This window comes from Pieris napi, chromosome 4 (genome assembly GCF_905475465.1).
Source record: "Pieris napi chromosome 4, ilPieNapi1.2, whole genome shotgun sequence".
In the NCBI taxonomy this organism is placed as follows: Eukaryota; Metazoa; Arthropoda; class Insecta; order Lepidoptera; family Pieridae; genus Pieris; species Pieris napi.
Genome location: NC_062237.1, coordinates 2299128 through 2326458, shown reverse-complemented (window position 1 = coordinate 2326458; position 27331 = coordinate 2299128). Strand labels below are relative to the sequence as shown.

General features: G+C 34.6%; 2 protein-coding genes across 10 annotated transcripts in view; one reads left to right on the top strand and one right to left on the bottom strand.

Moving 5' to 3' along the window:
• LOC125048905 (tyrosine-protein phosphatase Lar) overlaps positions 1-27331 on the bottom strand; it is a 362055-nt gene that overhangs the window by 326929 nt on the left and 7795 nt on the right. For all 9 annotated transcript variants that reach the window (XM_047647857.1, XM_047647858.1, XM_047647865.1 and 6 more), the window contains exon 2: positions 26050-26102. In XM_047647857.1, the coding sequence (XP_047503813.1) occupies positions 26050-26070 (21 nt within the window). In that variant the 5' untranslated portion in view covers positions 26071-26102. The remainder of the gene's footprint in view (positions 1-26049; positions 26103-27331) is intronic.
• On the top strand, positions 11667-14709 carry LOC125048906. Its single transcript, XM_047647868.1, has 2 exons — positions 11667-12001; positions 12464-14709. Exons 1-2 carry the CDS (start codon positions 11905-11907, stop codon positions 13972-13974), a joined length of 1608 nt encoding a protein of 535 aa, XP_047503824.1. The 5' UTR covers positions 11667-11904; the 3' UTR covers positions 13975-14709.

Sequence of the window (27331 nt, the reverse complement as noted above, 5' to 3'; positions counted from 1 at the left end):
TTTGCATTAGTGTTTTGAATATTGGTAATATTAAAAACAAAACATTTCGAAAATTGAATCCATCAAATCAATTGAGCGAACACAAAGGCACAATACCAATAAAAATTAAATTAAAACATAAATGTTTCAAATGCAATTGTTATTTTTTCATTCAATTTGTTTCGTTTATATTTCATTAGACCAATTTTTAATAATTACATATATACCAATACCAAACTATACGTTTTTTTGTTATGTTATGTAACAGGAGGCGCACCTGATGCTAAGTGATACCGCGGCCCATGGACATGACATTGCCTGAAGTCGCAAGTGCGTTGCCGGCCTTTAAGAATCGGTATTCTTTTTCTTGAAGGACCTTAAGTCAAATTGGTTCATTTCGTTTGTGACTAATATCTGAGCTCAATCTAAGAAGTTATCATTAATTGTAGATTATTAATCTAGCGATATATCTTAAAACAATCCAGTTACATCATATTAATGACAGATTAGTTTAACCACGATAAACTGTACCTCAAACCGTTAACTCGTAATGATACTGATTGCGATCATAACATATACATATCTTTTTTATTTGAGACATCAGGATTTTGACATCGAAAACAAAATACTACGTCTGGTTCTATTTACGAACGCAAAGCAATTTGCGAGCTACGTTATAAACTTCATAATATCAAGCCACAGTTAATCTTTGTGGTAGAAATAACTCGAAATTAAAACGATAAATTTTAATAAATTTCAATTTTCTTATGAATAACTAAGTTGTAACTTGGTAAATTCCGCTCCCTTCGGTACGGGCGGTATTGCCATTAATATCATAACAGTCCACTCGAATTTGACGCATGGCAACATTTAAATTGTGTCGCGAATCTCACACGCGTTATGAATACGTTATTTATACAGGGTGACAAAATTTACAAGTCGGCAGCTGTATGAAAATTGGGCTGTAAATAAAACTTGCTTTTTTATCTCGCTATGTCATTTTTTAGAAAAATATATGGACTATTATTATCAGTTCTCTGCCAGGATTTAACTGGTTTATGTTGAGATACTATACGAAACTAGCGGTCCCGACAGACGTTGTCCTGCATGATATTTCAAGCGATTAGGATATTAAACAAAGTGTGAAAGTACCGACTGCAGCGCCATCTGCCGGGATGATTTGTGAATAAACCATCCAGAGCGCCACCCAAACGCATACAAAAAAATCTCCAAACCGGTCCAACACTTTAATAGTTCAGGTACATACATACGTACAGTAGAATTATATATACAACTAGCTGACCCGGCAAACGTTTTACCATGTATATTATTTCTAGGAAACATTTTTTTAGTTCAAAATAACTATCTACTATACTTAAAAATAGGGGTTGATGTAGAGGGGTGAAAAATTTTATTTTTTAATGCCACATAATAAAAAAATAAAAATACATTTTTCTTACTAAATACTTAATATGCATAAAAAATGTCATAAGAATCGGTCGAGCCTTTTCGGAGGAGTATGGGAACGAACATTGTAATACGAGATTTTATATTATATTAGATAAAAAAATATACACGAAATGGTGATGCTGGCTTTCTCACTACGAAAGCTCCTATCCCAAAGACACATTAATAATCATCAAGGTAATTACAAAAAAACTATACATTTACTCACTAAGTAAAGTACAATGCTTTAACGGTATCAAGTTGAACATCACATTGATTAACACAAACACAAAAAAATACTCGCAACGTTTTACAATGTAAATAGCTGTCGTTTTTTTAGAGTACTAAAATAAATACATTTACCTACATTATTCATACACTATTTTAAGCAATATTTAATGGAAAATTATGCAGCATGACACTATCAGCAAACAAATTATCAACTGAATAATTTAATTAACAACTTTGAAACATCGCTACACCGTACCCACGAGTGCTATAAATAAAATTATTCCACAAAAAAATCACGCCAAAAGCTTGCACGCTTGTCAAAAAACTGCAGTTGCTTATTTCTGTTTGAACAATGAAGAAAAACGGCGAAAAATGTCACCGTAATCTTCTCAATGGAGGAAGTAACAGCGAGCTCTAAAATAATTTATTTCTCTGCGATATTACTAGCAATTTCAAGTTAAATAACTTGGCTTCCCTGTAAACGTCTAGTTTGAAAGTTAATTTATTTTTCTAATATCGGTATACTAATAGAAGTATTTGCTTGATATATTGATGGCAAACGAATTATAGAATTCTATAGATGACTTATAAGCAGTGTTGGCCTAGTAGCTTCAGTGTCCAAAGTCACTCGTTAAACGTAAATTAATCAATAAAGCTTATTATAAATTGCGAACTTGCGAACTGGTAGCAAATGTAAATGTTCAATTAATTTAACTTCTTTTTGAGGTTCATAAGTGTACTTGTTTACCTACATGAATAAATATATTTTGAGTTTGAGTTCAACTCTCATCCCCCATACTGTCTATGTGCGCATTCAACATTCCCTCGAACGGTGAAAAAATCGTAAGGCGTCTTGCGTTAGACCCAAAAAGTCGACGACGTGTGTCAGGCATAGGATGACCTACTTGCCTTTCGATTGACAAATCATCAAGAAACAGATACAGAAATCTGAGGCCCAGACCTAAAAAAGTTCTACTGATTTATTTTTATATACGACCTAAGCATTTTCATCTAAAACAATACGAATCATTACTACAATTGATATTGGCGAATAGGTGTTTGTTACAAAGCGAATTTCTCGGTCCAATTTGTTCCGTCCGTGCACAGTCGTAAAGATGTGTAGTTGTCCTCCACATAACCGCAAGCGACGGCTGGAGGCGACAAAAGGCGCAATTAATACTAAACAAGCGAACGACGCCGGCGGTAAGACTCCGCGTCCATTAACCGTGGGCCACAGGAAAACCGTTGCGTTTTTCGATGAGCGTTTTGAAATTCAAACTATAAGTATTCGTCTTTAATTTTAAATGTCAAGAATTATTGCAGAAACCCTACATTTATACGCACTTACAGAAAAACGGCTATATTTGTATTTTCTAGTAGATATGCTTAATGAATTTTAGTTTAGTTTATCTAACACACCTGATGGGGTAATAGTTATAAACACAAAAACACAACAAGTCGTTTTGTTTTTAAATTTTTTATTTATTTCACTTCGTTGCATTAATACAGTACAATTAAAATTAAATAAAAAGGAAGACAACTGGCGGCCATATTACTTTCGAGCGATCTCGCAAAAATAGCAAAACTACATAAGACACAAAATTAGTTATACAAAGTCTTTGTAACAAGGCAAAATAATTAAAACGTGTCAAGAGACAATAATAAAAAAAACACATAAAAATTTCAAGGTCATATATGTCATATTTTTTAACTGACGTACAAAACCAAAAACCGTAAGCTAAGGTAGGCATTTTTCTTAAAGGAAAAAGTAATTAGCGTTTTTTTGCGCTCTACTGGAAATATTCAACACCCAAACGACGCCGACAGTAAGAGTCCGCGTACATTAACGAACGCTTGAAATTAATGCATTTTTAAAATTGACTATTCTTACGAAATATGCATTGTATCTGATGTTCGGACGGACAATGTACTATAATTCTAAATCATGTTTCTTTACAGGCCTTCGATAGTCATATATAGTTATAATATGTCAATCATATATACTGCTCAAAACAATTAGCGGAACAAGATTTTTCTCCTTTCTATTGCTTAAACTAAAATTAGATTTAAATTAACTTGTACGCTATTTTTTACCTTGTTAATTTGTTAATTGGGTGATTCTCTTATAAGAGGTAACTATGGTGGCAATCTATTTAAAAGTGGTTTTTTAATCTATACGTTGCTATTTTGTGCAATGAATCACATCACTTTAATGTCCTTTATTAAATAACATTATAATTAAATGTCTCATTAAAGCATATTTTTGTAAAACTCGTTATATAGTCTAAAAAAGTCTCTACCCTGGCCTGTCCCCTTACCGGTTTTAGCTTAACTAGCATACAATACATACAATATTTGTATTATTTGCTAAACCAAACTATGTTTACCACAAACTTAATTAAATATACTTAAATATTATTAAAGAAAAATTGAAAAATATTTGCTTATTTTCAATAATTTTTTAAACTTAATTGTTGTCCCGCTTTTTTTGTGTATCTACCCTGGCAATATTCGCACTCCTGCTACAGTATAAAATATAAGATGGCCACATTCCCGAACTCGCTCATTGACATTTAACAACGTGAAGTTAGCAATACTAAGCACAGAAGCGGTTAGATCGACGCCATTTGCCAGTTGTTGTGACGTGAACGTGCGATGCATTGCATTTTGTTCGCAAGGTCATTGTGTCTCTCCACTGGTAAGTAATAAAAGTTATAATTATCATTTTATTTATTTGCAATTCCTGACCTAATTTAGTAATACTGTAATAGTCAAAGCTTGCTTTATTATAAGTTGAAAACTTTCTTGGATAAACCAAAATAATGTATTATGTTATGAAAACGTCTTTCCCCTGGCGTAAGACGAAGTAAGGCGTAAGACGGCGTAGTAAGATTACTATAGTAATTGTGCCACCTATTTATTGTCTGTGTGTTACACACGCCAATATGGATCTGATTCTTACGGCACTATTCCAAGCCAAAGTTACATCAATTTTAAACCATCAAATCTTTTTCGTATAATTTATAAAAATAAAGGACTTCAATACAAAGAATTTGATATTAGTAATCCAATTTTTTGCAGAAAGTGGCAATCCAAGACTACCAATATAACTGATCTTAAAACGAATAAGACCAGAAAGGTGACTAAATATTTGAAAAAGGTTATTCAGATATATCTACCTGATTTGATTATGCAGTTAGAAGACAACTTGGAGTATTTACTTCACCATGAACTGAATATAGTCCACCAACATTCTGCTTTTAAAATTAATAAGACAAATTTGACAGTAAGAAAAGCTGTCATTCACGTGGACCTTAGTGACTATAAACAAAATACGCAGAAGAAACTCAAGCATTCCATTTTGGAGGTGCACGTCAACAGATGTCTGCACACAGTTGTAACTTACACGATAGAAGAGGCAACAGGTGAAGTAAAGACAACATGCTATTGTTCGATGTCACAATATTTGTTACATTCGCCTCCAGCTATATGGACATACTTACAGCCAATTTTGAACAGCTTGCCACCAGAAGTAGAATCCTTATTTTTTGGAGCGATGGACCCGTAACACAATATCGCAACAAATACATGTTTTATTTTCTTGTCACTCATTTAATAAAATTTTACCCAGCTCTTAGAGACTTTACCTGGAATTACCATGAAGCTGGACACGGTAAGGGTGTTCCAGATGGTGTCGGTGCTGTTTGCAAAAGATCAGCCGACCTATTAGTAGCTAGTGGCAAAGATAATAATAAAGATATAGCCTGTCTGAGGGATTTGTCAGATGCTATTCAGAAAAAATGTCCTAGCATTTATTTTTTCGTTATAAATGACAAAGATATTTCAGACAAAGACGCTTTGCTTGCTAGTGGTAAAACACACATAAAGACTTTTGCTGGTACTTTGCGCGTCCATCAGGTGTCATGGAACATTGAAGATGCGACAACATTGAAAATGAAGTCTTTAAGCTGCTTTTGCAGAGAAGATATACATTGCGATCATTTTAAGCTTGGTACTATGACATAGTCGTCTAATAAAAAATCTCGTCGCCGAGTCGAGGATGTTTACGGCCCCGATTCAGAGTCCGAAAACGAGACTCCATTTGACATTGAACAAATAATAACTTTATAAGATCACAAGCACCAAATAAAGAATATTCAACAACCGTCGACATCCAAAGAAACGCCTAAAAACGGCGCATTTAGTCTGATTTATAATAAATATGATAAAAAATGTTGCCTGATTATAAATTTCAAGAATAATCTTTGATAAAAGTTGATTATTTCAATTGTATTCTTTGTTTTATTGCTTCTAATTATCTCCCCTGGTCAAATACGTATCTACCCTGATCTTCATGTCTCTACCCTGTCTGATGTATTTACCCTGGCCCTCTAAAAAGTGACAAAATATGTTTTAAGTAACTTGCCCTTACGTGAGTAGTTACATAAACGGGCCAAAAGTCATAATATATATATATAATGGAAAAACTCCAACTTTTCTCCTTGGCCGTCTCCTCCATAGACGAAAAACCTCTTATATAAGAACTACCCAATTACTACAATTAATAAAAAAAATCAATTTGTATTTTTTTTATTAAAAAAAAATTAAAATGTGCATTGTAGACGAAAAACTAATTGGTGATAAAAAAGGTCCATCAAAGAAATATTCTTATATCGTTTGAATATTCGTCTTTAGTGACTTTCAGTAACGTGTGTGGCCGCCATGGGCCCTACTCACGGCTTGACGTGATTAGGGCTCATGGAGGCCACACGCGGCATGCTTCGTATGATCCTCCGAATATCTTCTTGTGGAATTCGCTCCCATTCCTCAATCAACGCTTCAGTGAGCTGCTGCAGTGTTTGAGGTGCAATCGGACGCTTCCGGATGCGCCTGTCAAGCAAGTCCCAAATGTGTTCAATTGGATTTAGGTCAGGGCTCATGGAAGGCCACTCCATTACACGGATTTCCTGCTGTCGTAAGTAATCTGACGTGATGGCTGCAGTATGTGGCCTGGCATTATCTTGCATTAAAAGAAAATCTGGGCCCATACCATATGCTGCGGGCCAAACATGATCTTCGAGCACATTTTCAATGTAAGTTTGAGCACACAAGCGCCCGGGAACAACGACGAGATCTGTGCGCTCGTCCAAACTAACTCCGCCCCAAACCATCACAGAGCCACATCCAAATTTGTCATATTCCTGGACTGCTGCTGCACTATATCGCTCGCCTGGGCGTCTGTAAACACGGAGACGACCATCGCAACGTGTTAGACGGAATCGTGATTCGTCAGTAAAAAGCACTGGCCTCCAATGTCGAAGTTGCCAATTAGCGTGATTTTGCGCGAACTGTCGGCGAGCTTGTCTATGTTGAATTGTTAGACGCACAGCCCGAACTGGTCGGCGTGATCTCAAATTGGCTTCCAATAACCTATTTCTTACCGTCTGGTCGGAAATTTCTACACCAGTAGCCGTCCTTAGTGTATTTTGTAGATCTCTTGCAGTTGTGGTGCGGTTACGTAAAGCACAGTTGACGATGTAGCGATCTTGCAAACGTGTAGTTTTTCTCTTTCGACCTTGACCACGCCTTCGTGAGTATTCTCCCGTCTCACGGTATCGCTTCCAAAGTCTGTAGATAACAGAAGGGGCTACTCCTAGATCATTTCCTACATAACGCATAGTTCGACCCTCTTCAAGCAAAGCGATAGCTCGGGAGACATGCAATTCAGTCAGATCTGGCATTATGACCTAAACTCACTCGCTTCAATGAATAACAATACTCAAAAGGCTCACTTCAATTTCTATTAATACTCAAAAGATTGAAAAAAACTACTTAAAATGTGTTTTCTGTGATTAGAAAGTAATGAAAATTCAAAGACGTCACTTTGTTTTTAGGTGTTTCTAGACACACTGCCACTTTATTATAGGACTACTAACCAAAACGCCGATGCTCTTTTGTTTTTTATTTTCTTCGACAATGCCTTAACATTATCTAGTGGCCAGTAATAATTAAAACCTTAAGTAAAAAGTTTAGTTCTACTTTAAAGTTTTGTTCCCGTAATTGTTTTGAGCCGTATATAATTATAAGTTTATAATAATACATAGCTTCAATCCGTTAAAAAAAGTGTTTTCTTCAAATGTGTAAAACTTATGTTAATAAAAGACAATACTAATTAAATTCAATTTTTCCTTTTTGTTTTACAACCAAATTATTTGGCATGTTTCGCTTTTTATTTGATAAAAAAAACTATATGTGAAGATTTTTAATTGAGCCACAATTTTATATATACATCTATTTCTGTATTTTTCTGTAAATCTTCTGAATAAATAAATGAATAAATGAAATGAATTTTAACACATTTCCACTTAAGGTTTAAGTTTCTATTTAGTTTAATTGTTCTATTATAATTTATGTGTATGTGTCTAAAATGTATGACATCATACTTGTATATTTTAATCACACATGTTGTTTTAGGACTTATAAAGTATTAATAGACAAACGAGGACAAGTCTTCGTTTTTAATTTATTTTATTATTATTAATTAACTAATATTAATTATTTAAGATGTCATGTGGAACATGGTGTAATGGTTGCAGCTCCTTACAAACGTTGTGTAAAAAAAAAACATGACGATTAAAAAGAGTGGCGGAGAGTTTATTGCCAGTTCTTCTCTTCCGTTCTACGCCCTTGATTTGAGAACTGGCACTAAATGTTAGTTGGAAGCATTTCATATACATTTCTTTGTTTTGACGAGTCATAAGTGTACAATGTGTTACCTATATGATTAAATTATTTTTTAATTTGAATTTGAAAACGCTACTCAAATATTATACATACTTCGATAAACACGAGAAATTAAACACTTCCGTTAAGCTAAATTCCTAATTTCCCAACGTCACTAGCATAAAACAATCACGGCTACAATCCCGAGACGTGTTCACGGCTCTAATTTTATTTTTAAACGTACAAACAAAGGAGACTATTCCATTCGGGACTTACATTTTTCAGATTCTCGGTGCGCTTGTTAAATTGTATATTTGCATTTCACTAAATTGAGGTAACTTACAAAGAATAATGTAACTATCCTTTTACATCCCACATTCTATTTCCGGTTTAATATTATAATATAATAAACCTACTGAATTCCTTACAATAAAATTTACATATCAAATGAGTACCTACTAGTTTTCTTATATCCATACTTAGTATAGATTAGTTTTTGTTTCGTGACTTTTTTGCTTCTTCCACCAATTTCTTACATGATTTTTTTATATAGAATAGGGTGGCCTACGGGACGCTCAAAAAGAGCATTCATCGCAGCCCATGGACCCATGTCTAGTGGGTACGTTGCCGGCTTTTGCGGGAGGAGTAAATCATACTTTAAACAATTGGAGGTTGTATCTCTCAGTCCTGTCCCCCACCGGGAGTCGATTCCACAGTTCACTAGTTCGCAAAAGAAAGTGTGAACTGGACTGTGTCGTCAGCGCATCGCTTTATGGTCTTCCCACACTTTTATTCCCTGGAGGTCCCTTCGCTTGCTGTGACCTTAGTTTTGCCCTGATCTGGTCGCTTCGATTTTTGGACATCTTTTTGATTCTAAGAATGCTCCGCTCCATTGCCCTAGTCTCCTTCGAGATCCCTCTTTCCGTAAACGTCCAGGGTCAAATCCTGTAGACTAGGCATGAAAGAATGCTTGTTTCGATAAGTTTTTTTACCCTGTTTAATATGAAAAATATTATGAGTGTCTATAAATCAGTATGTTAAGAGAACTCTATCAGCAATTTTATTCTATTATGGAATACTAATATGACTAAAAAGTGCTTTTACGTTGCAAAGTAAACACAACATTCTGTAAGACGTGGCGTGCATATAATTTAAAAAGCTTCCTGCATTATTGCATTTTATGTGGAGATAAAAATAGTGGCTCAATAACTATAAAGAGTAGCGCAGCCGGCGAAGTGGCATTTCACACCTACTTCATACTAGGAGAATACTCTATGCTGAACCATAGAGCAGATTTAACGATAATACGTTTGAGCAAAGAGATTGCATATTGTTATGTACAACAAATTAACGCTAATATGCATTATACAGATTTTGTGGCTTAGTGGTTAACGCACATGAGGTAAATTCCTGGCGAAACAATTGTTAGTAGAGAAGCCTTCAAATGTGACCTAAAAGCTAAATCCTGTGTCTAATGCATACATTAGACATATCCTATTGTTATCAGTTGTTTAAGAAAATTTATCGAATGGGGATACGGTAATCAACCTCTACATAGAAATGGGTCTAAGCATCTTCAGCCTAGGTATAACAAAAGAATTCCTCAATAAAAATGAGTTAGATACCGCTATGCATTGTTCACTAGATAGATAATACAACGCCGGACCATTTTATATAGCCCTTTAGAGAAGTCGTGAATTTTTTATACCGCGATGTCGGCCACTCCATCATACATAAGGAGCAATATCTCAGACACGTTATCTCCTGAGCTCTTCTTGGAAACGGGAAAAGTAACATTATTTTTAGGACCGTATAAATAATAAGAAAAGTTAATCTAACAAAAAACTAAGGGAATCATTTCAATGCTACGCTGATATAACTGTTTGTCCTTTTTTTAGATAAATATACATCTTATTCTACATTGCAACTCTTGTCTTGTCTTGGCTTCATTCTAGGCAATCGGCATTTTATGTTCAACATACTTAGTTTTTTGGGTAAAATCCCTCATTTATCATAATCAAAATAAATTCCAAACAACTTTTATAAGTTATATAATAAGCTAACCAAATTAAGTTCGATGTAAGCCTAGTAGATGACACACTTTTAGGTTTTGATTCATTTCTGGTACTAAAACACCACTTAAAATGTGTACAAAAACAAGCCAAAATAACAAGAAAATGGTCCTAATTAATCATTAATTTATAATATGGAAACCAACAGTAACCGAAAATCATACATATATATAAGACAAAATCATACCTGTTAAAAGTTAGTTGCCTTAAGAATTACGCGCGCTCACATTGTATGTTCTCAAGTGACGTCATTTTAAAATATGCTTAACAATGTACGAAAACTTTAAAGCTCATATCATAGATGACATATCTTTAATATCAGTAGTAATATTATTTAAAAGATTCGTTTCCTTATGAGAAAATATTATATTCGAAAATGACATTTTTTAGTTCAGTTTTTTTAATGTAACAGGAGGCAAACGGGCAGGAGGTTCATCTGATGTTAAGTGATACCGCCGCTCACATTGCCAGAAGGCTCGCAAGTGCGTTGCCGACCTTTTAAGAATTGGTATTTTCTTGAAGGACCTTAAGTCAATCAATTTCAAATTCAATGTTCATTAGTGCGTTTACCTTATTATATCAAAGAATCATAGTTACAATTATAATAATTTTGTTACATCAGATTTTGTAAGACAAGTGTGTAGCATTTGATCTCATTTAACATTCCCTACTCATGATATCCACAGTGACAGTTGCCGAAGCTTTCAAGTCAAACTTAAACAATCTGTGGCGGATGTAGCCGACAATTTCCTTTTCAAATATTCAAATTAAACCTACAATTGTCTACAATGTTTTTTCATGTTCCATTTCTCGCAAAACTGTCTACTTCTCAGAGCCTATTAAGAGATAAGTAATTTAACGAGATATATATATAAGTTCATCAACCGGAAACTAACAAGAGCAGGGGAGTCCTAACAGCCTGCTGGCGGTAATAGCGGGAAGGCTGGCTTGCCCTTGATGAGTCATTGGAATTGACTGCATTAAAAAAATACTGTGCGTGGTTTTGTCGCGGTGATGTTTTGTGTTACAATATTTTAACTAATAACCATATAGACTTATAATTGTCTGCTTCAAGAAATCGACGCCTCCTACGCATAAAGTCGGAACACATTTTTTGAGTAAAATTGGTTTTTTGGGCCATTAGAATACTATTGAACAGCAATACACAATCCTGAAACCCAAATTTTAATATTTTCTATAAATAAGGAGTTTTTGAATTGATAATAGTCGTAACATTTGAACGCTCCAGCGCAAATCGTCGCGCTTATAGTTCCGACGATGCGCTCCGATCTATTGGACCTCAGCCGGCCTTTCAGAGCGCAGTACCGACGTCGTATGACACGAATTAGCATGCACAAAGTCTCTCTAATTTAAATGTTGAAAATAATATTGATGTTGTGTTGTTTTTGTTTACTTTTGTTCGTTAGGACGTGTGCAATTATAAATTAGTGAAATGAGCAACCTACGTTCGTCTAAGATTTTGAAATTAGTGTTAGATAAACCCAATCCAAACAGCGAAGTAATGACGGCCGACGAAAATTTTGGAAATGGTAAGTTTTACTCTATTTTCTTACATTATTATATAATTCACTTGTTTATATGTGAGATACCATCACACGAATAAATTATATTAATAAGTGTCAGTGTTTAATAGACCTCGACAAAAAAAATGTAGTCCCGGTGCATAACGTCGTAAAGTCTATGTTACGACTATATGCGTCGGATTCAATCGCTAGCAGTGGTCAGTTAAGACTTTATACTACGCAAAAAATTTATTCTAGGAGTCGTAACTTACACTTACGACCATACGCGTGGTTGTAGTATAAAGATAAATAAACGTATAAAGACGGATCACAGACATAAGACTTTATGCTTTGTTATACAATGAAGATACGATTATCTGCTATTCAATTGTAGCTAAAATATCACTAAAATTGAACTTTTAATTATATTTATAACTGCTTATGTATTTTTCTCTAGGTTTTTAACTAATTGGACTTCAATATTTTCAGAATCACCGGTGCCACTTGAAGCTGAAGACCAGTGGAATCTGTACAAGACGATGTTTGGGCACTCTTTTAATAAAAGTAGCAGTGATATTGACAACAGTTTTGTAACAAGTATTCACGAGGTAACGTCTAATACGGAAGCAAAATCCTCACTGTCGTCTGCTATGCCAAATGAAAAAACTATAAGATGTATGGATTCAGAGCTATGTGCTGAAGAGTTTTCTCACGAATCAGCTGATATAATAGAACCTTCTTTAACACCAATGCTCTCCCCGAATAACGATTTTTTCGAGTACAGTGTGGCCACTTCAACTCCGTTATTTAGAAACTCATCTATTTGTGATGATAATAATTATGGTTCAACTAGTAGTGTTAGTAGAGGCAATACACCACAGCTTAGTAACGCTTCGAGTCAGGATTCTTCTGTATGTTCGTCAAATGAAAGTAAACCGTCAGGCAGAGTTGGAAGAAAGCGTCACCGTCGCCGTGATGAGTGGAAAGACGTCAAAAGAAAATGTTTAAAAATTTTAGGGAAAGCCTATTTAAGAAGAAATGGAGTTCAAAGAGATGGAAAGATTTTGAAACAACCATGTCCGACTACTTGCCGACTTAAATGCTTTACAAAATTTAATGCACAAGAACGGGAGCGTATATTTTGTTATTTTTGGCAAATTGGAGATCACTGTCGGCAATGGGATTACATCGTCAATCATACCAAAGTAGGCGACACTAAGTATCCTTCTACTTCTAGACGTAAGAAATCCATTCAGTATTGCTTGCCTCTTATTGAACCAAACTCTGACATACCTATTAGAGTGTTTGTCTGCAAAACGATGTTCCTAAACACACTTTATGTAGGGGAGAGAACTGTTCAAACAGCATTGGCAAAATGGAGTTCAGGTGGTGGGTCTGTTTCTCCTGATCGGCGTGGTGGTACCAGAACTGTTGTCATTGACGACGAAATGAAACAGAGTGTTTTAAGGCATGTCAAAACGTTCCAGCCTATTGAATCTCATTATGTGCGTAAGGACACTACTAAAATTTACTTAGAGAGTGACCTAACATTTACAAAAAAGTTTTCATTATACAATGAGTGGTGTACGATTGAAAATATAACTAAAAAAGCAATGACAGTAAGACAGTATCGAGATATCATAAATCAACATTTGAATATATCATTTCACAAACCGAAAAAAGACATCTGCAATGAGTGCCATATATACAATACAAACCTAAATACAATGACAGAAGAAGAAAAACAAATACAAGAACTTCACATGCGAAACAAGACTAAAGCTAGAGAAGTGAAGGCAAATGATAAAAAGGAAGCTTTGGAAAGCAAAGGAAAAATAGTTACGGCGTGTTTTGATTTCCAAAAAATTTTAAACTGTCCCCATGGCAATGTCGGTTTATTTTATTATAAAAGAAAATTGTCAATTTATAATTTTACTGTATTTGATCTAGCTAGTCAAGAAGGTCCGAGATTAATGGCAAACATGGGGCGTGTGAAGTAGCAAGTTGCTTGTCTAAAAAATTATGCTAGACGGTAGAAATTGGGCTAAAAATACTAAAAACCAAAAAATATCATGGAACAAGATTAGAGAAGTTCAGGTAGTGTCCAACGAACCCTATATTTTGAACTATCGTTATAATTTTGAAGAAGAAAATAACATTACGAGTTTAATAACCAAAAAAAAACTATTCATCAAGAAGGAAAAATAATAATTTATTACATACAGAAATTTTAGGTCCATGTTACTCTGATCATTTACCTATTACATTAGCAAAGTTTAATGATTTATTAAGTCTTTGTCAAGGACGTATAATACCTCAAGAGTACCATAGTTTTTATCAACAGTTGTCACACAGCGGCAATGTTGCAGAACAGAACAGTAGTGATTCCTCTGAATTACCGTCAATTACATCACTGCTATTCTATCATAAATCTAAAGGTCTATTATGTATAAGATGATTCAATATCTAATTTAAAGTAATTTTCATTTTATTTTGAAGATTTAAATATTTTTTGTTTCCTTTAACTTGATTTATCAGTCTTATTTTTATTTGTAGTCATTTTTTATTTCATTAATCTATCTGTGCTCCAAAGACTCACTGGCCAGTTTTAATTTTATTAGTGAAGCTATTTTTATTATTAAACGTTTATTATACTGTTCATGGTAATGAAAGAAGACTGCATTATGTTCCTATACTTATATATAATATTTTAATAAAGCTAGTTTTAGCCTACACTTTTTGTTGTTTTTATTCATGAAGTACCACCACCACATACGACCACCTTTTCGAGATACCTATATGGCAGTTTACACATAGCATAATGTCGTAATTCAAACATACGACTTTATTCGCGTTGTTTATAACAACCTGATTAAAAGCATAAAGTCGTAACAATAAGATACGACGTTTCTCTAGTGAGTATAAGGTCGTATGTAACTAAAATTAGTAATTTTGCATATATATAATTTTTTATAGCATCCAGCTTTGAGAGCAATGTTTTGTAACTAATAATTAATCGCATAGTGCAAAAATATCGGTTAAAAATGTTTAACAAATCAAGTTTATCATTAACGTACACAAAAATTGCTCTCCTGAAAAAATGCTTTTTTTGCCTTACGACTTTATGCGTAGGAGGCGTCGAAATAGGTTCTGGAATTTTTCTTTCGATTTCTTCGCGATTAAAACAGATTAAACAGTACTTATCCGGATACATTCGGTAGTGGACTAATGAACTTTAAAGAAAGCTTTACCTATCTCATACCTAACCCGCTATTTTTCTTTTATTTTTATTTTTTACATAAGAAGCAAAAAGTTACTTGTATTTTAATTTTATGTAACATTTATGATTACCAAAATTGTCATATATTTTAGAAAAGATAGTCTTGTAGATAACTGTAGATATAGCATTAACAAATAAATAATAAAAGGTTTAGTCCCTGTTTCCTTATATCAATTTTGAGCTAATACATAAAACTATCGAAATCTTACTTTTGTTTAAATACAAAAAAAATTATGTAATGTTTAATGTTTAAAGAACTTTATTTCTCATTAAAAAAATATTTTTTATTTACATGAGAAATTTAATATTACGTATATACGAACGAGATACACGTCGCCATCAGCTAGCCCAATTTTAGTCTAATGGGCCCATTCTGATGTGTATCTTTAATGCCCTTTTGAACTGATCAATCACGCTAATGTTACGAACCTTAGACGGCAACCGATTAAACAATTGCACACCCTCATACCTAATAGTTACAGGTAAAATGTTACTATATGAATATGTAATCTATTGGCAACTGCATCACATGTCTCCCCTGAAACCTCACCTTGATAAGGGTGACCGGACATCATTAGATGCAATTTACGAAAATAAAATATTGATCGATATCGCCGACGCTCACACAGATATTCCATTACCGAATCGGGCGGGGAATATCAAATGAGGTGACCCTTATCCTATCTCTCTCCTCATTTACATTACTGCCGTGCTACATACTACTGTATCGATCTTGAAATATGCATTCATTTGTTTTACCCTCCAATTAACTCACATTTTATAAAACGGGGCAAACAGGAGGCTCAGCTTATGTTTATTTAATTATATCTTTATTTATTTACAGCTAATGTATGGCCAAATTTTAACTAAACAATATAAAACTATTAGCTGACCCGGCAAATGTCGGTTTGCCATGTATATATATTAATCAAAATTAAAATCAAAAAGTTTTGTCTAAAAAATACAAATAAAAATTTAGTGGTTCCCACCCCTAAATTTTTACGCACCAATTCTTAAAAGGCCGGCAACGCAACGGCTTATAACTTAACGTTAGGTGAGCCAGCTGCCCGTTTGCCCCAAAACGGTAGATTCCAAATTCTAAGTGGTTCGATTTGCAGGCGTAGGAAGCGTATTTGGAATACAAACTAAATGCAGTTGTGTTTCTTTCGATATCAATTATTTGAGTTGACTCACTGTCAAAAGTACTTCACCGATAATTTAAAAATAACACTTTTATTATACAATTCCATAAATTTAATTTACCTACGTACACAATGTATAATGTCTAGGGAGCAGAAATATTATTGTCGCCATACCCAACATTTGATCAATAGGTAAAAAGCTTTTTAAAACGCAAATATTATCTTATATAACGATAAGATACTATTTCCGTTCGTATATACAAAATGTCGTTAACATAGAACTCATTTAAAATACAATTTTAATACGTGTAACTCAATAATAATATACACACAACTAATAATTGCGGCGGCACACTAAACTTCACGCAGATTGCCAAATCTAATATATTAAACTTGAGTGATTCAAGATTGTGAGATTTCAGAGCGGAAATTAAGTGGTGTAACCCTGGGTAATTAAATCAGGGCCATTAGCGAGATTCCAGACGTGAATGGACGTGGTTCAGTGAATACATTATTACCTATGATATACGGCCTGCACATATCATGGTCGTGCCGAGCCACAAATCTGTCAGACGTGCAATTATTAAAAACTTAAGATTCCAACTCAACTAGAACAATGCGTTTGAGTAAATTCATTCTTATATAAATGAGACACTTTAGTTACTTCGTAACGTATACACAACTTTTAACAGGACAGCAAAATCCGTCTAAATAGGTAATCAAAAGGATGTCATCTGTCAGAATCTAGTCTGAGCACTGTCTAACTGTCGTACTTAAAAGATTCTTAGATAGACCTTAAGATGTAAATTATGTTTATTCACGCTTTTGTATAAATAAATCAGAGGCGCTTCAACATTTTTAGCAAATCTACTAAAGTTGTAGCGCCTCAGATTTCAGAATCTGTTTCATCATTTGTCAAGTAGGTGATCAGCCTCCTGTGCCTGACACACGCCGTAGATTTTTTGGGTCTAAAACAAGCTGGTTTTCTCACGATGTTTTCTTCACCGTTCGAGCGGATGTTAAATGCGCACATAGAAATATCACCAGATCGATGGATCGATCGGGCTTTTTGGGTATTTTTGGATCGATCCTAAGACCTCAGGGATGAGCACTGCACGCTTTTGTATACTAACAGTATTTAGGTCATTACTACCAGAAACGGCAGAAAACACGTTATTACAATTCCATAGGAAAACCATCCTTATATCGTGGTTTTTAAAATATATAACTTTAATACTCTCATAAATTCATAAATCCATTAAATAAACATTGTCCCTGTTTTTGAAACCGCAAAAAGGTTTTAGATAACGATCAAAGGACCATCACTCAAAGAGACTATTACATGAGGCCGATTCGCATCTTAACGATTCAATTCGGCTGAACCGCAGACAAGTGTTAGTGGGCAACGCAAATCCGTAAACTAATTACTGAGAATCGCATCGCATATATGCATGCTTTCACTTAATCCAGTACTGATACAAAGAAATTTATAACAATCTTCCCCTTTCCGACAAAACAAACCGAAACAAAACAAGCCGGTCAAAAACCACCGTTTAATAATAAGAACCGCCACACACAAAAAATATTGGTATTATGTGAAACTTATTACGTATAGTAATTAACGCCAAATAATCGGTGGGTCTGAAAAGTTCATAGGCCGACACCTAGATGTTGCTACTTGTATTAATTAATTATGATTTTTAGTTAGCCCTAATCTTCAATAGAACAACTGTCGTACGATTAGTTTGTTGGATTTTTTTCGCCCCTAGCGACTTCTTCCTGTACTCACACCTTAAGAGAATTTTTGCTGGACAGAAATTTTGCACTGATGAACAGGTGATTGCCGAAACTAAAAACAAATCGTACTAGAAAAATGGTATCGGAAAATAGTATGACCGCTATAATCGTTGTATCGAGGACTATATTAGCCTACGAATATTTCAGCCCACCTGTTATATATTTACCTGGCCTTTCCGAAGTATATAACATTTTTATCCAACTTAGATTTTGTTTTCTTTGGAGTAGGGACTCTTGGGCCGTGGAGTTCAAGTGCACAGGCGTTAATTAAAGATTTAAGTTGGCGCCTGGTAGATAGTACCGGTGACCCCAGAGCTGGTGCTTTCCTCACTCAACGAATAAGTATTGCAATACAGCGAGGAAATGCTGCCAGCGTTAAAGGCACACAGGGACCAAACCTTTTAATTTGCTTTTGATTAATTATTTTTATTAAGTATTTAGAAAATTTTAATTCTGTATATTTGATTGTGATTGAGATTACTAATAAACGTTACATACTCTAATGTGTGTAGTTTTGTAATTTTATCATTAAACATTTAACATTTCTTTTTTTCATTTTAAGCGATCTCATTTTTTTTGTATTATAGCGATTACTCTACAACCTTTGAACTAAATTTTGCTTTTATATATATAATGACCTTATCATATGCGCTCCAATAAGCAGCCATTGACGTTCGTCGTATTCAAGTTCATTGGGATCCTCGCGACATGTTACCCTATGTCCATGGTTAAGGACAAGAATGATTTAGAAGCAAGTATCAGTATTATATAACCGTTATATTAATAAAATCAGCATCTGTTTTAAAGGGTTTTTTTAAATCTGGAGTAATCAGTAGGTACTGGGCACGCGTTTTATAACTTAGTTTTAATTTCTATACAAAAATGTCATGCCTTAATTGATTACTTATTTACTTAAAGGCAATATCGGGGAAGTGGTGGGTAGCAACCTAGATGATAGATCGCTTCGCGTGTAGCAACTGCCGTTTCGGACTACGAGCCGATTTCATCCCCACCACCATTGTTCCGATATCGAACTAACTGCAAAACTTTTGATCTAATTCTGCTTCACGCTCTAGTTTTTGTGAAGGTTACTTGGCCTATATCCAGTATACATTTACTGAATGATAAGGAAAACTACAATTGCAACTAAAAGTAACCGAATTTAAGTGCAGCGTAAAAATTGTAATAAAACAGTCGCCGCTGAGGGTAGATTGATAAATGCGCGGAAGCACTCGGCGCCTAATGCACGGGGTGTGGCGTTGCGATACCTCTACACATCTGCAACCACTGCAGAGCTGATATTTATGATTTTACACAATCGAAATCTGTAAGTGGCTCATTATGCAATAATTACATTACTAGTACAATCGTTTTGAAACAATACCGATATATAAAGGAGTACCGATGGAAAGAACTTAAATATAGGGTTTAGTGATACCGCCGCCCATGGACACTCTCAATAACAGAAGGCTCGCGTGTGCGTTGCCGGCCATTTAAGAATTGGTACGCTCTTTTCTTGAAGGACCCTAAGTCGAATTGGTTCGGATATACTTCCGTGGGCAGCTGGCTCAGTTGTGGAACGCCGGACGTCGAGGTTTGTTTTCTCGGCTTCCTCCATCCATTCCACTCGAGAAATTTCTGTTATGTGAGTCCAAAGGAAATGGTCTGGAGAAGGCCTTTACCCAAAAAGTCCATAAAGCAAGACACGAAACAATAAAAACAATAATTAACCTACACTAAGTGCGTAACAAAAAAAACTAACGCCCATTTGATAAATTTTATTGTAAACTAGCTGTCCCCGCGAGCTTCGTTTTCCCTTAATAGATCTTTTACCCAGCGTACCTTTTAAGTAGTTACATACCAACATATGGAACATTTTGCTTTGCTACCTCATAGAGACTATTCGCTTTTCCGGAATAAATATCTAAGTACTAATTAAAATTAATCTGTTTATTCATAGTTTTTCTCCATAAAGTAATAATTAAATCAAAATACTCGAATTTACAAAGACAGTAGTGATTAAAAGTTTAAATAAAATAATATTTGTGCAATTGCATGGATAACGGACAACAAAAAAATTTCATTCAAATGTCCCCTTCAAATAATACGATAAACAGATTAAAAATACACAAACGAAAATAATACAATTGAAATCCCAACAATAGGCGGCACAAATCATACAAACGAAGGGAAAGGTAAAAAGCGACAGATTCACAAAAGGAGAATCAGAGCTGTTTAATAAAGCGATACGCAGTGAGGCAGCAACAAGGCACCACTTGGTACATCGGACGGTAAAAACAAAAAGCAATTCCGCGGCTAGAACACTGCTACAAAGCACTCGTTCCGATCGAGCGGACAGTCGGACGATTCATTTCCCTGATGGCTACCCATTACAACGGTCAAGATGGATGGATAACAAACCGACAATTACACTATAAACACAATGACAATTGGATGTTTTCACTAATTGAAAAGGCCGCCGTCTATCGATAAATTTAAGGCCACTATATGGCGAATGCTACACGCTCGATAATTATCGTGATATTTATCGTGATATTTATCTTGTATTTTTTTAGTATACTACACACTCGATACGGATCGCGTCAGTACGACGGTAAATTTCATTGAGTACACTCGTACATTTCGTGTTACAATATGAGTAACAATATTAAGAAAGCTTGCGTTGCCATTATTATTATTATTATTATCAGTATATGCTGATATACATCAATATCCAAGACTTTGAATTGTAAACATTTTCCACTGCAGCACCAGATCGTTTCAAATCTGTTATTTTTTAAATTATTTTCTGTAGTTTGCCTAGTTTGCATTTGAGGTGTCCCATATGGCCGATTTACACGTATTAAGTTGACTAAAAATTTACTAAATATTAACTTAATTTTAAGTAACTTAACCCGTGTAAACAGTGAATTTAGTAAGAAGTTGCAAGTTAAAATTTAGTTGCAACTAAACAAGGTAGAATAGAATTTTGTCTATTTTTCGGTTAAGTTGGTGGGCGTGGCTAATCACTTGACACGTTTGGACAGGCAAAATTTAGTTAAATTTAAGTGAAAAGCATAAGCTGGCGGAGTCATTGCAAAGCTATGCTTTTGCTTTCGGCGCTGGAAGCTCAAAAACATATCCAAAACTATTTGTCCGATATGCGTATACAACAATTAATGAACAGTAGTAGAACCCCTTCCCCAATGAATAATAGTAGCCGTTTTACTCCTTCGCCTTCTTCAAATACGTATTACGTTGAGTCCCCAGAACCTTCACAATCATGTATTGGAGCATACAATACAGTAAATCCCCAATCAGGAAGAGAAAATCCTATAATATTTTGTTCTGTGGTCGTCCATCTTGAGCGAATAAATGAGTTTAACTAATTATTTAGTATTTTTACGTGTAAACGGTTACTTAAAATTTAGTTAAGACTTGGCAACTTAATACGTGTAAATCAGCCTATACTTATAGGTAATGTTTCTAATACAAGTATGAATTCTCTATATTATTCCGCCTCCATATATGCGCGTCCTCTTCCATCGCTGGCAGAATAAATACTGACGCGATAAATATCGAGCAGAGACTAGACGCTCGATATTTATCGACGATAATTGATACGGATCGTGGATTTTTAGATTTCTAGAAATCCAGCGATCCGTATCACGGATCGTGATACGCATGTACTACACATCGTAATTTTGGATCACGATCCAAATATCACGATAAATATCGAGCGTGTAGCATTCGCCTATGAAATGAAAGTTCCATTACGAGTGCGGTGCGTGACATGACGGCTCTAGCTTGATATATTGACTCCATTGACTTTACGAGCAGCCGGTATTTTATTAATTTAGCAGGAAAATCGGGACACGTACTTGATTGCATTAACTCAAAAATTTACGAATTGAGAATAACGATTACGTGGTGACACGTATGCGGTATATCACAATCACACGTATAATGTACAATTATAGTTAGTAAAACTACTAGTTTAACTAAACTAGTAGTTTTTGTAGTGACTGGTCGGACATGAATTCGTGTATGCGGTGATGTTAGTAAAGAAAAAATGGCTTATAACTTTATAAGAATAGAGGAATTCATAGATATTTCAGAGAGAATCGCAGTTCTAAACATATTACTACCCTCGGTGGGTGCGATAACATAAAAAGAATCACAGTCAATAATATAAGCCTACTCACTCATTCTCGCTATATATTTTTTTTACAATGATCTACAGTAGACTATTGTCTACTTGTGCTTTTGCACAAGCTTCTCTCCGCTCCAAGAAAATAGGGACCTGTAAAGATGGGGAAGAAAAAACCATAGGAAAATTCGGATTTGGAAATAGAAGTAACAACGTAAAGCTAGACACCGAGTAGAGTGGAAGCTCTTAGAGGAGGCCTATGTCCAAGGACAAGCTGTAGAACAGAAATTAACCGGCTTTCCGATTAATTTTTAGTGTTTATTTTAATGTTAATTATTAGTACTTTACATTATTATGTACTAGTATTATGTATTATGTACTAGTATTATATATTTACAGCAATAAAGGCTATTAATTTATTATAGTAGTATTATTATTATAGTAGTTTTGATTAAAAAAACGTACGATTAAAGCTACAGCCATCTTCGACCGTCTCCGACATCGATTGGACATTCTATCAACAACACCCAAAAGCAATAGATTAAAACTTTTGTTAACAAATAGACCTAATTAACATCGTGTTCCAAATGAGTAAACTTCAACGGTAATGAACGTTTTAGCGAGTTAGCGTCTAACCAAAGAATCCTAATCATAATAATTCAAGATACTATCAAATCGGGCTCGCGATGAACAAAAGACGCTTCGCGGTAACAATAGCCGACGTGTACCCCGAAAGGGGACAAACAAATTACAAGCACACAGATAACTAAGCAATATTAAATCATAGTCATTTGTACAAGATGTATTTTGTTTGCAGATTTGTTGTTAAATAGGTATTTACTAATTAATTATAACAGACCTCTTAAAATGTACAACCCTAATAGATGTAGCAGAAAGTATTGAAACAAAATTGATTTGTCTACGACGAGCCGTGAGACTCAAAAGATAAAAAACATTTAAAAACATTTCTAAATTTCACTTAAAGTAAAAGATTAGTTAAACATAAATGTAATTGAGCAGTGTTGGCCTAGTGGCTTCAACGTGCGACTCTCATACCTTAGGTCGTAGGTTCGATCCCCGGCTGTGCACCAATGGACTTTATTTCTATGTGCGCATTTAACATTTGCTCGAACGGTAACGCAAAACATCGTGAGGAAACCGGGTTGCGTTAGACACAAAATGTCGACGGCGTGTGTCAGGCACTGGAGGCTGATCACCTACTTGTCTATTAGATTTAAAAACATCCATGAAACAAATTCAGACATCAAGACCTAAAGAGGTTGTAGCGCCACAGATTTTTTATTAAACATAATATAACGTAAACAAAACCCACGATCACCAAAATCGTTTAAGCCGTAATGTGAAAAATAGTGCACGCTTAATAAATCCTAACGGTGTAATTTCCGAGCCGTCTACTTCAGAATGAATAGTTTAAATTAGTGTAAAGAACAACATCCAGCTTTACTAACTCGGCGTGAAACTGCAATTCCGCCGTTCATAAAACAGGAAACCGGGCGCCGCTGTGTAGAATCGCATCTTTTCACTCGGCTCCTTCATTGTTGCATTAGCAATTCTAACCATCGGAATAGTTTGGAAATTGTAATATTTAGTCTTAATAAAGCCATTCGTTACTTGGAATATCCAGAACAGGCGTGGGCGACGCCCGGGGCGGGGCAGGCCGCACTTGGAATTTACGACAAAGCTCCATTCGAGACACGCTAGATTCTACATTTTAGCCAATTTCACTTGACTCATTCACTATGCATGACAATACGGGAATAGCTGACGGTTCGACTTCATTCAACGAAACACTGCTGAATGTTTCATCAACGCATACTGCTGGATATGCATTACATTTCAACTAGGCATTAACTAAGTATTATCATAAATTATTTATTATAAGAAACGTATTTCAATCTAGTTAACTATGTTATTTTATTTAAGAACTAAATGTAAAATTTACTAAATTTTTAAGACAAGTCAATAATAATTTGTCAATCTAATAGGCAAGTAGGTAATCAGCATCCTGTTCCTGTCACACTGTCATTTTGTGTCTAAGGCAAGCCGGTTTCCTCACGACGTTTTCCTTCACCGTTCGAGCGAATGTTAAATGCTCACATAGAAAGAAAATCGGTGCACAGCCGGGGCTCGAACGACCTAAGCAAACACTGCACTTACTAAATCTATGACAGATGTTTTTGAATGTTATATTTTCGCGTGGTAAGTATAGTACACACTTACTATAGTATACATATATATTAAAATAAAGCGGATATAGATACGGTATCAGCTTACGGATCTTCATACAAAACTTTTCGTCATCATTCGAAATTTAAATAAATATTGAAATTCAACAAACAGGATATTTAAAAATAACATTTAAAATAAACAAAGCTCCACCCGATCGGGAAATGAAAACACATTATGCAGCACAACAATGGAAACATATGCAATCCTTTATAATACTTTTTAACGGAGCTGCGCGAAGCCGTTTTAATTCTTTTCATGTAGGCGAGTGACATAAAATTTTACGAAAAACGTAGGCCCCATTAATATTATAAATATTTTATAGTAAATAACAGAATGTAATAACGTGAACAATATGTATGAAGCCCCGTAATAGGGAATGGCATAATGCTTCCATCCATTGATAATTTTTCTTTATAGGCTTTCGCAACGTGTACGAAGAAGTGTTAAATGCGCATATGAAGAGAAAAGACACGGTGCTACTAAGCCTAGCACTACATCTGGCAATAGGATATAATAGGCAAGATATTGTTTATAATTTAATAACTTTAACATTTTGTAAAGGCTTAAAACTCTGTAATATGTAGTGTTTGTTTAGTTAGATTAAGAATGTTTTGTTGTGTTCATTCATTTCGAAAATTGTAATTCTAGATATTAAATTATTATTAAATCATAATAGTACTTAGAATCACACATTGAATTTACTTATGCACAACATATATATTATGTCAAACATGGATATCTACATTCAAATCATGCAGTAACCAACAAATACTATATATTTCTAAACTCGTCTCTTTAAACGGCAGCTCATGTCTGAGCATCTGCAGCGGATCTGTTACCACCGGTTTCGGGCCAGCTCGTCTCTTATGGGTTTAGAGGACGATGAGTCTTTCACTCGATCGAACCATCTGGTTGGTGACCGGCCACGTGATCTTTTGCCTTCTGTGTTACCAACCACGATCAGTTTGTCCAAGTTCTCATCGCCTCTGCGCGCCTCTTAACTCTAAACGTACCAAAAACAGCAATAATAACCAATTTATGCACTGGTGGATTACAAACACAAAAACCAACTGGTCAAAAGCGGCACCTAAAGAACTACACTTGAACTTTTACAAACCTTCTACAATTTCGTTCTGCGCCATCTCGCGGGGGGTGTATGTACTGTAACGGAGCTTAAAGCTAAGAAGCTGTGAGCGAAAACTTACTACCTAGCTCCATCTATTGTTAAATCGCGAAAGTATCTAGCGCCCTCTTTCACAAGAGTACATTACAATTTCATCTCCCGTTAACTATCTCCCTGGCTATCAACGAAAATTTGTAGCGCAATTAGTGACGTAAAATATTCACAGATGGCGCTTTAAACTATAAAGCGGGCCGGTATATGATGTGTATAGCGACAGTATTTTATTTAAAATATGATCGTTTTAATTAAAATGGTATTATTCTATATACTCACGGGTGGGATCTCGGAGTGCATGATGAAGCCCGAGAGACAGCAACCAAAAGTCTGTAAACCAAAAGAAATACAAAAATAATTACAAAAATTCATGTTTAAAAAACTTTCTGATTACAAAATGATATTTTTTTTACATGAGTAACTTAATATTATAGGAACGAGATGCACGTCGCCATCAAACAGCCGTCCTAATTTTAGTCAAATTCAAGGACTTGTATGCATTTATATTATTGTCTGAACCAAATCAGTTTCTTAATCATTCGCTTTGTTACCGATGTAATTTTAGTAATTCATATAAAATCTAAATTTTTAAAGTTTAGTTTTTAGTGTAATCATTTTTTTAAGTAGCTAATAATATGTTTTGATTAATTAGGTTAATTTAATTTTGGTTAATTTAATTTCGTTTTAACCTCCTCTCAGGTTGCCTGATAGAGATCGCATTAGCACTATTTTTATATACTTACTATGATAGACCAGTGCAGATAGCCTTTAAATATAATAAAAAGTGAAAAAAATAATAGTAGGATGAAACCTATTGAAAAGGGAGGATTATATTATAAAAATTAAAGGAAAAATAAATTACGGGCGAGTTTTAAGGGTAAAAAACGGTTTATCTCGATTTCCGGCAAAACTAAAAGTCCTATCGAAGAAAGTTCAATGGCAAAGTTGTAGGTAATAAAAAGATATAAAACTTTTGTATTCACACATTTTTCACATAACCTCAAAATTTATGTGAAAAATTAAAAAAAAACAAGTTTTTGGTTTTTAATTTTTATCTTTTACAAAAAAAATTTTTTTTCAAAGAAATTTGGTGAAAACTTACCTTTCTATGTCCCAAATACGCTGTAATTTATTTGATTAAAAATATTTATTTTTTCACCTTATTTTGAATTAATATCGAAAAAAACACCCTAATTTTCAATCGAAAATTCACCCGTCAAAATATCAGCTTTTTTCAAAAAGTTGGTGTGCTTTCAGTTTGTTGAAATCTCTACTTTCCTATGGTACAAAAATATATATATATATTACCATAGTAAATCTTCTCAGAAAATGCAAAAAATCGTATGCAGTAACGCCCAGACCCGTCATCCCTTTCCTTACTTCTCTATGAATCTGCTTTAAATTATTCCTTTCCGACCTCAGATCGCCCGTAAATTATTTTTCCTTTAATTTTTATAATATTCTCCTCCTTTTCCAATAGATTTCATACTACTACTATATTTTTAGGTTTCAAAAATTATCGGCACTGGTCTATTACGTGTTATTTTCTGTATAAATTTAC

Coding starts and splice junctions, on each gene's coding strand:
- LOC125048906 (XM_047647868.1), top strand. CDS start 11,905: ATGAGCAACCTACGTTCGTCTAAGATTTTGAAATTAGTGTTAGATAAA. Junction 12,002..12,463: donor CGACGAAAATTTTGGAAATG/GTAAGTTTTACT, acceptor CAATATTTTCAG/AATCACCGGTGCCACTTGAA.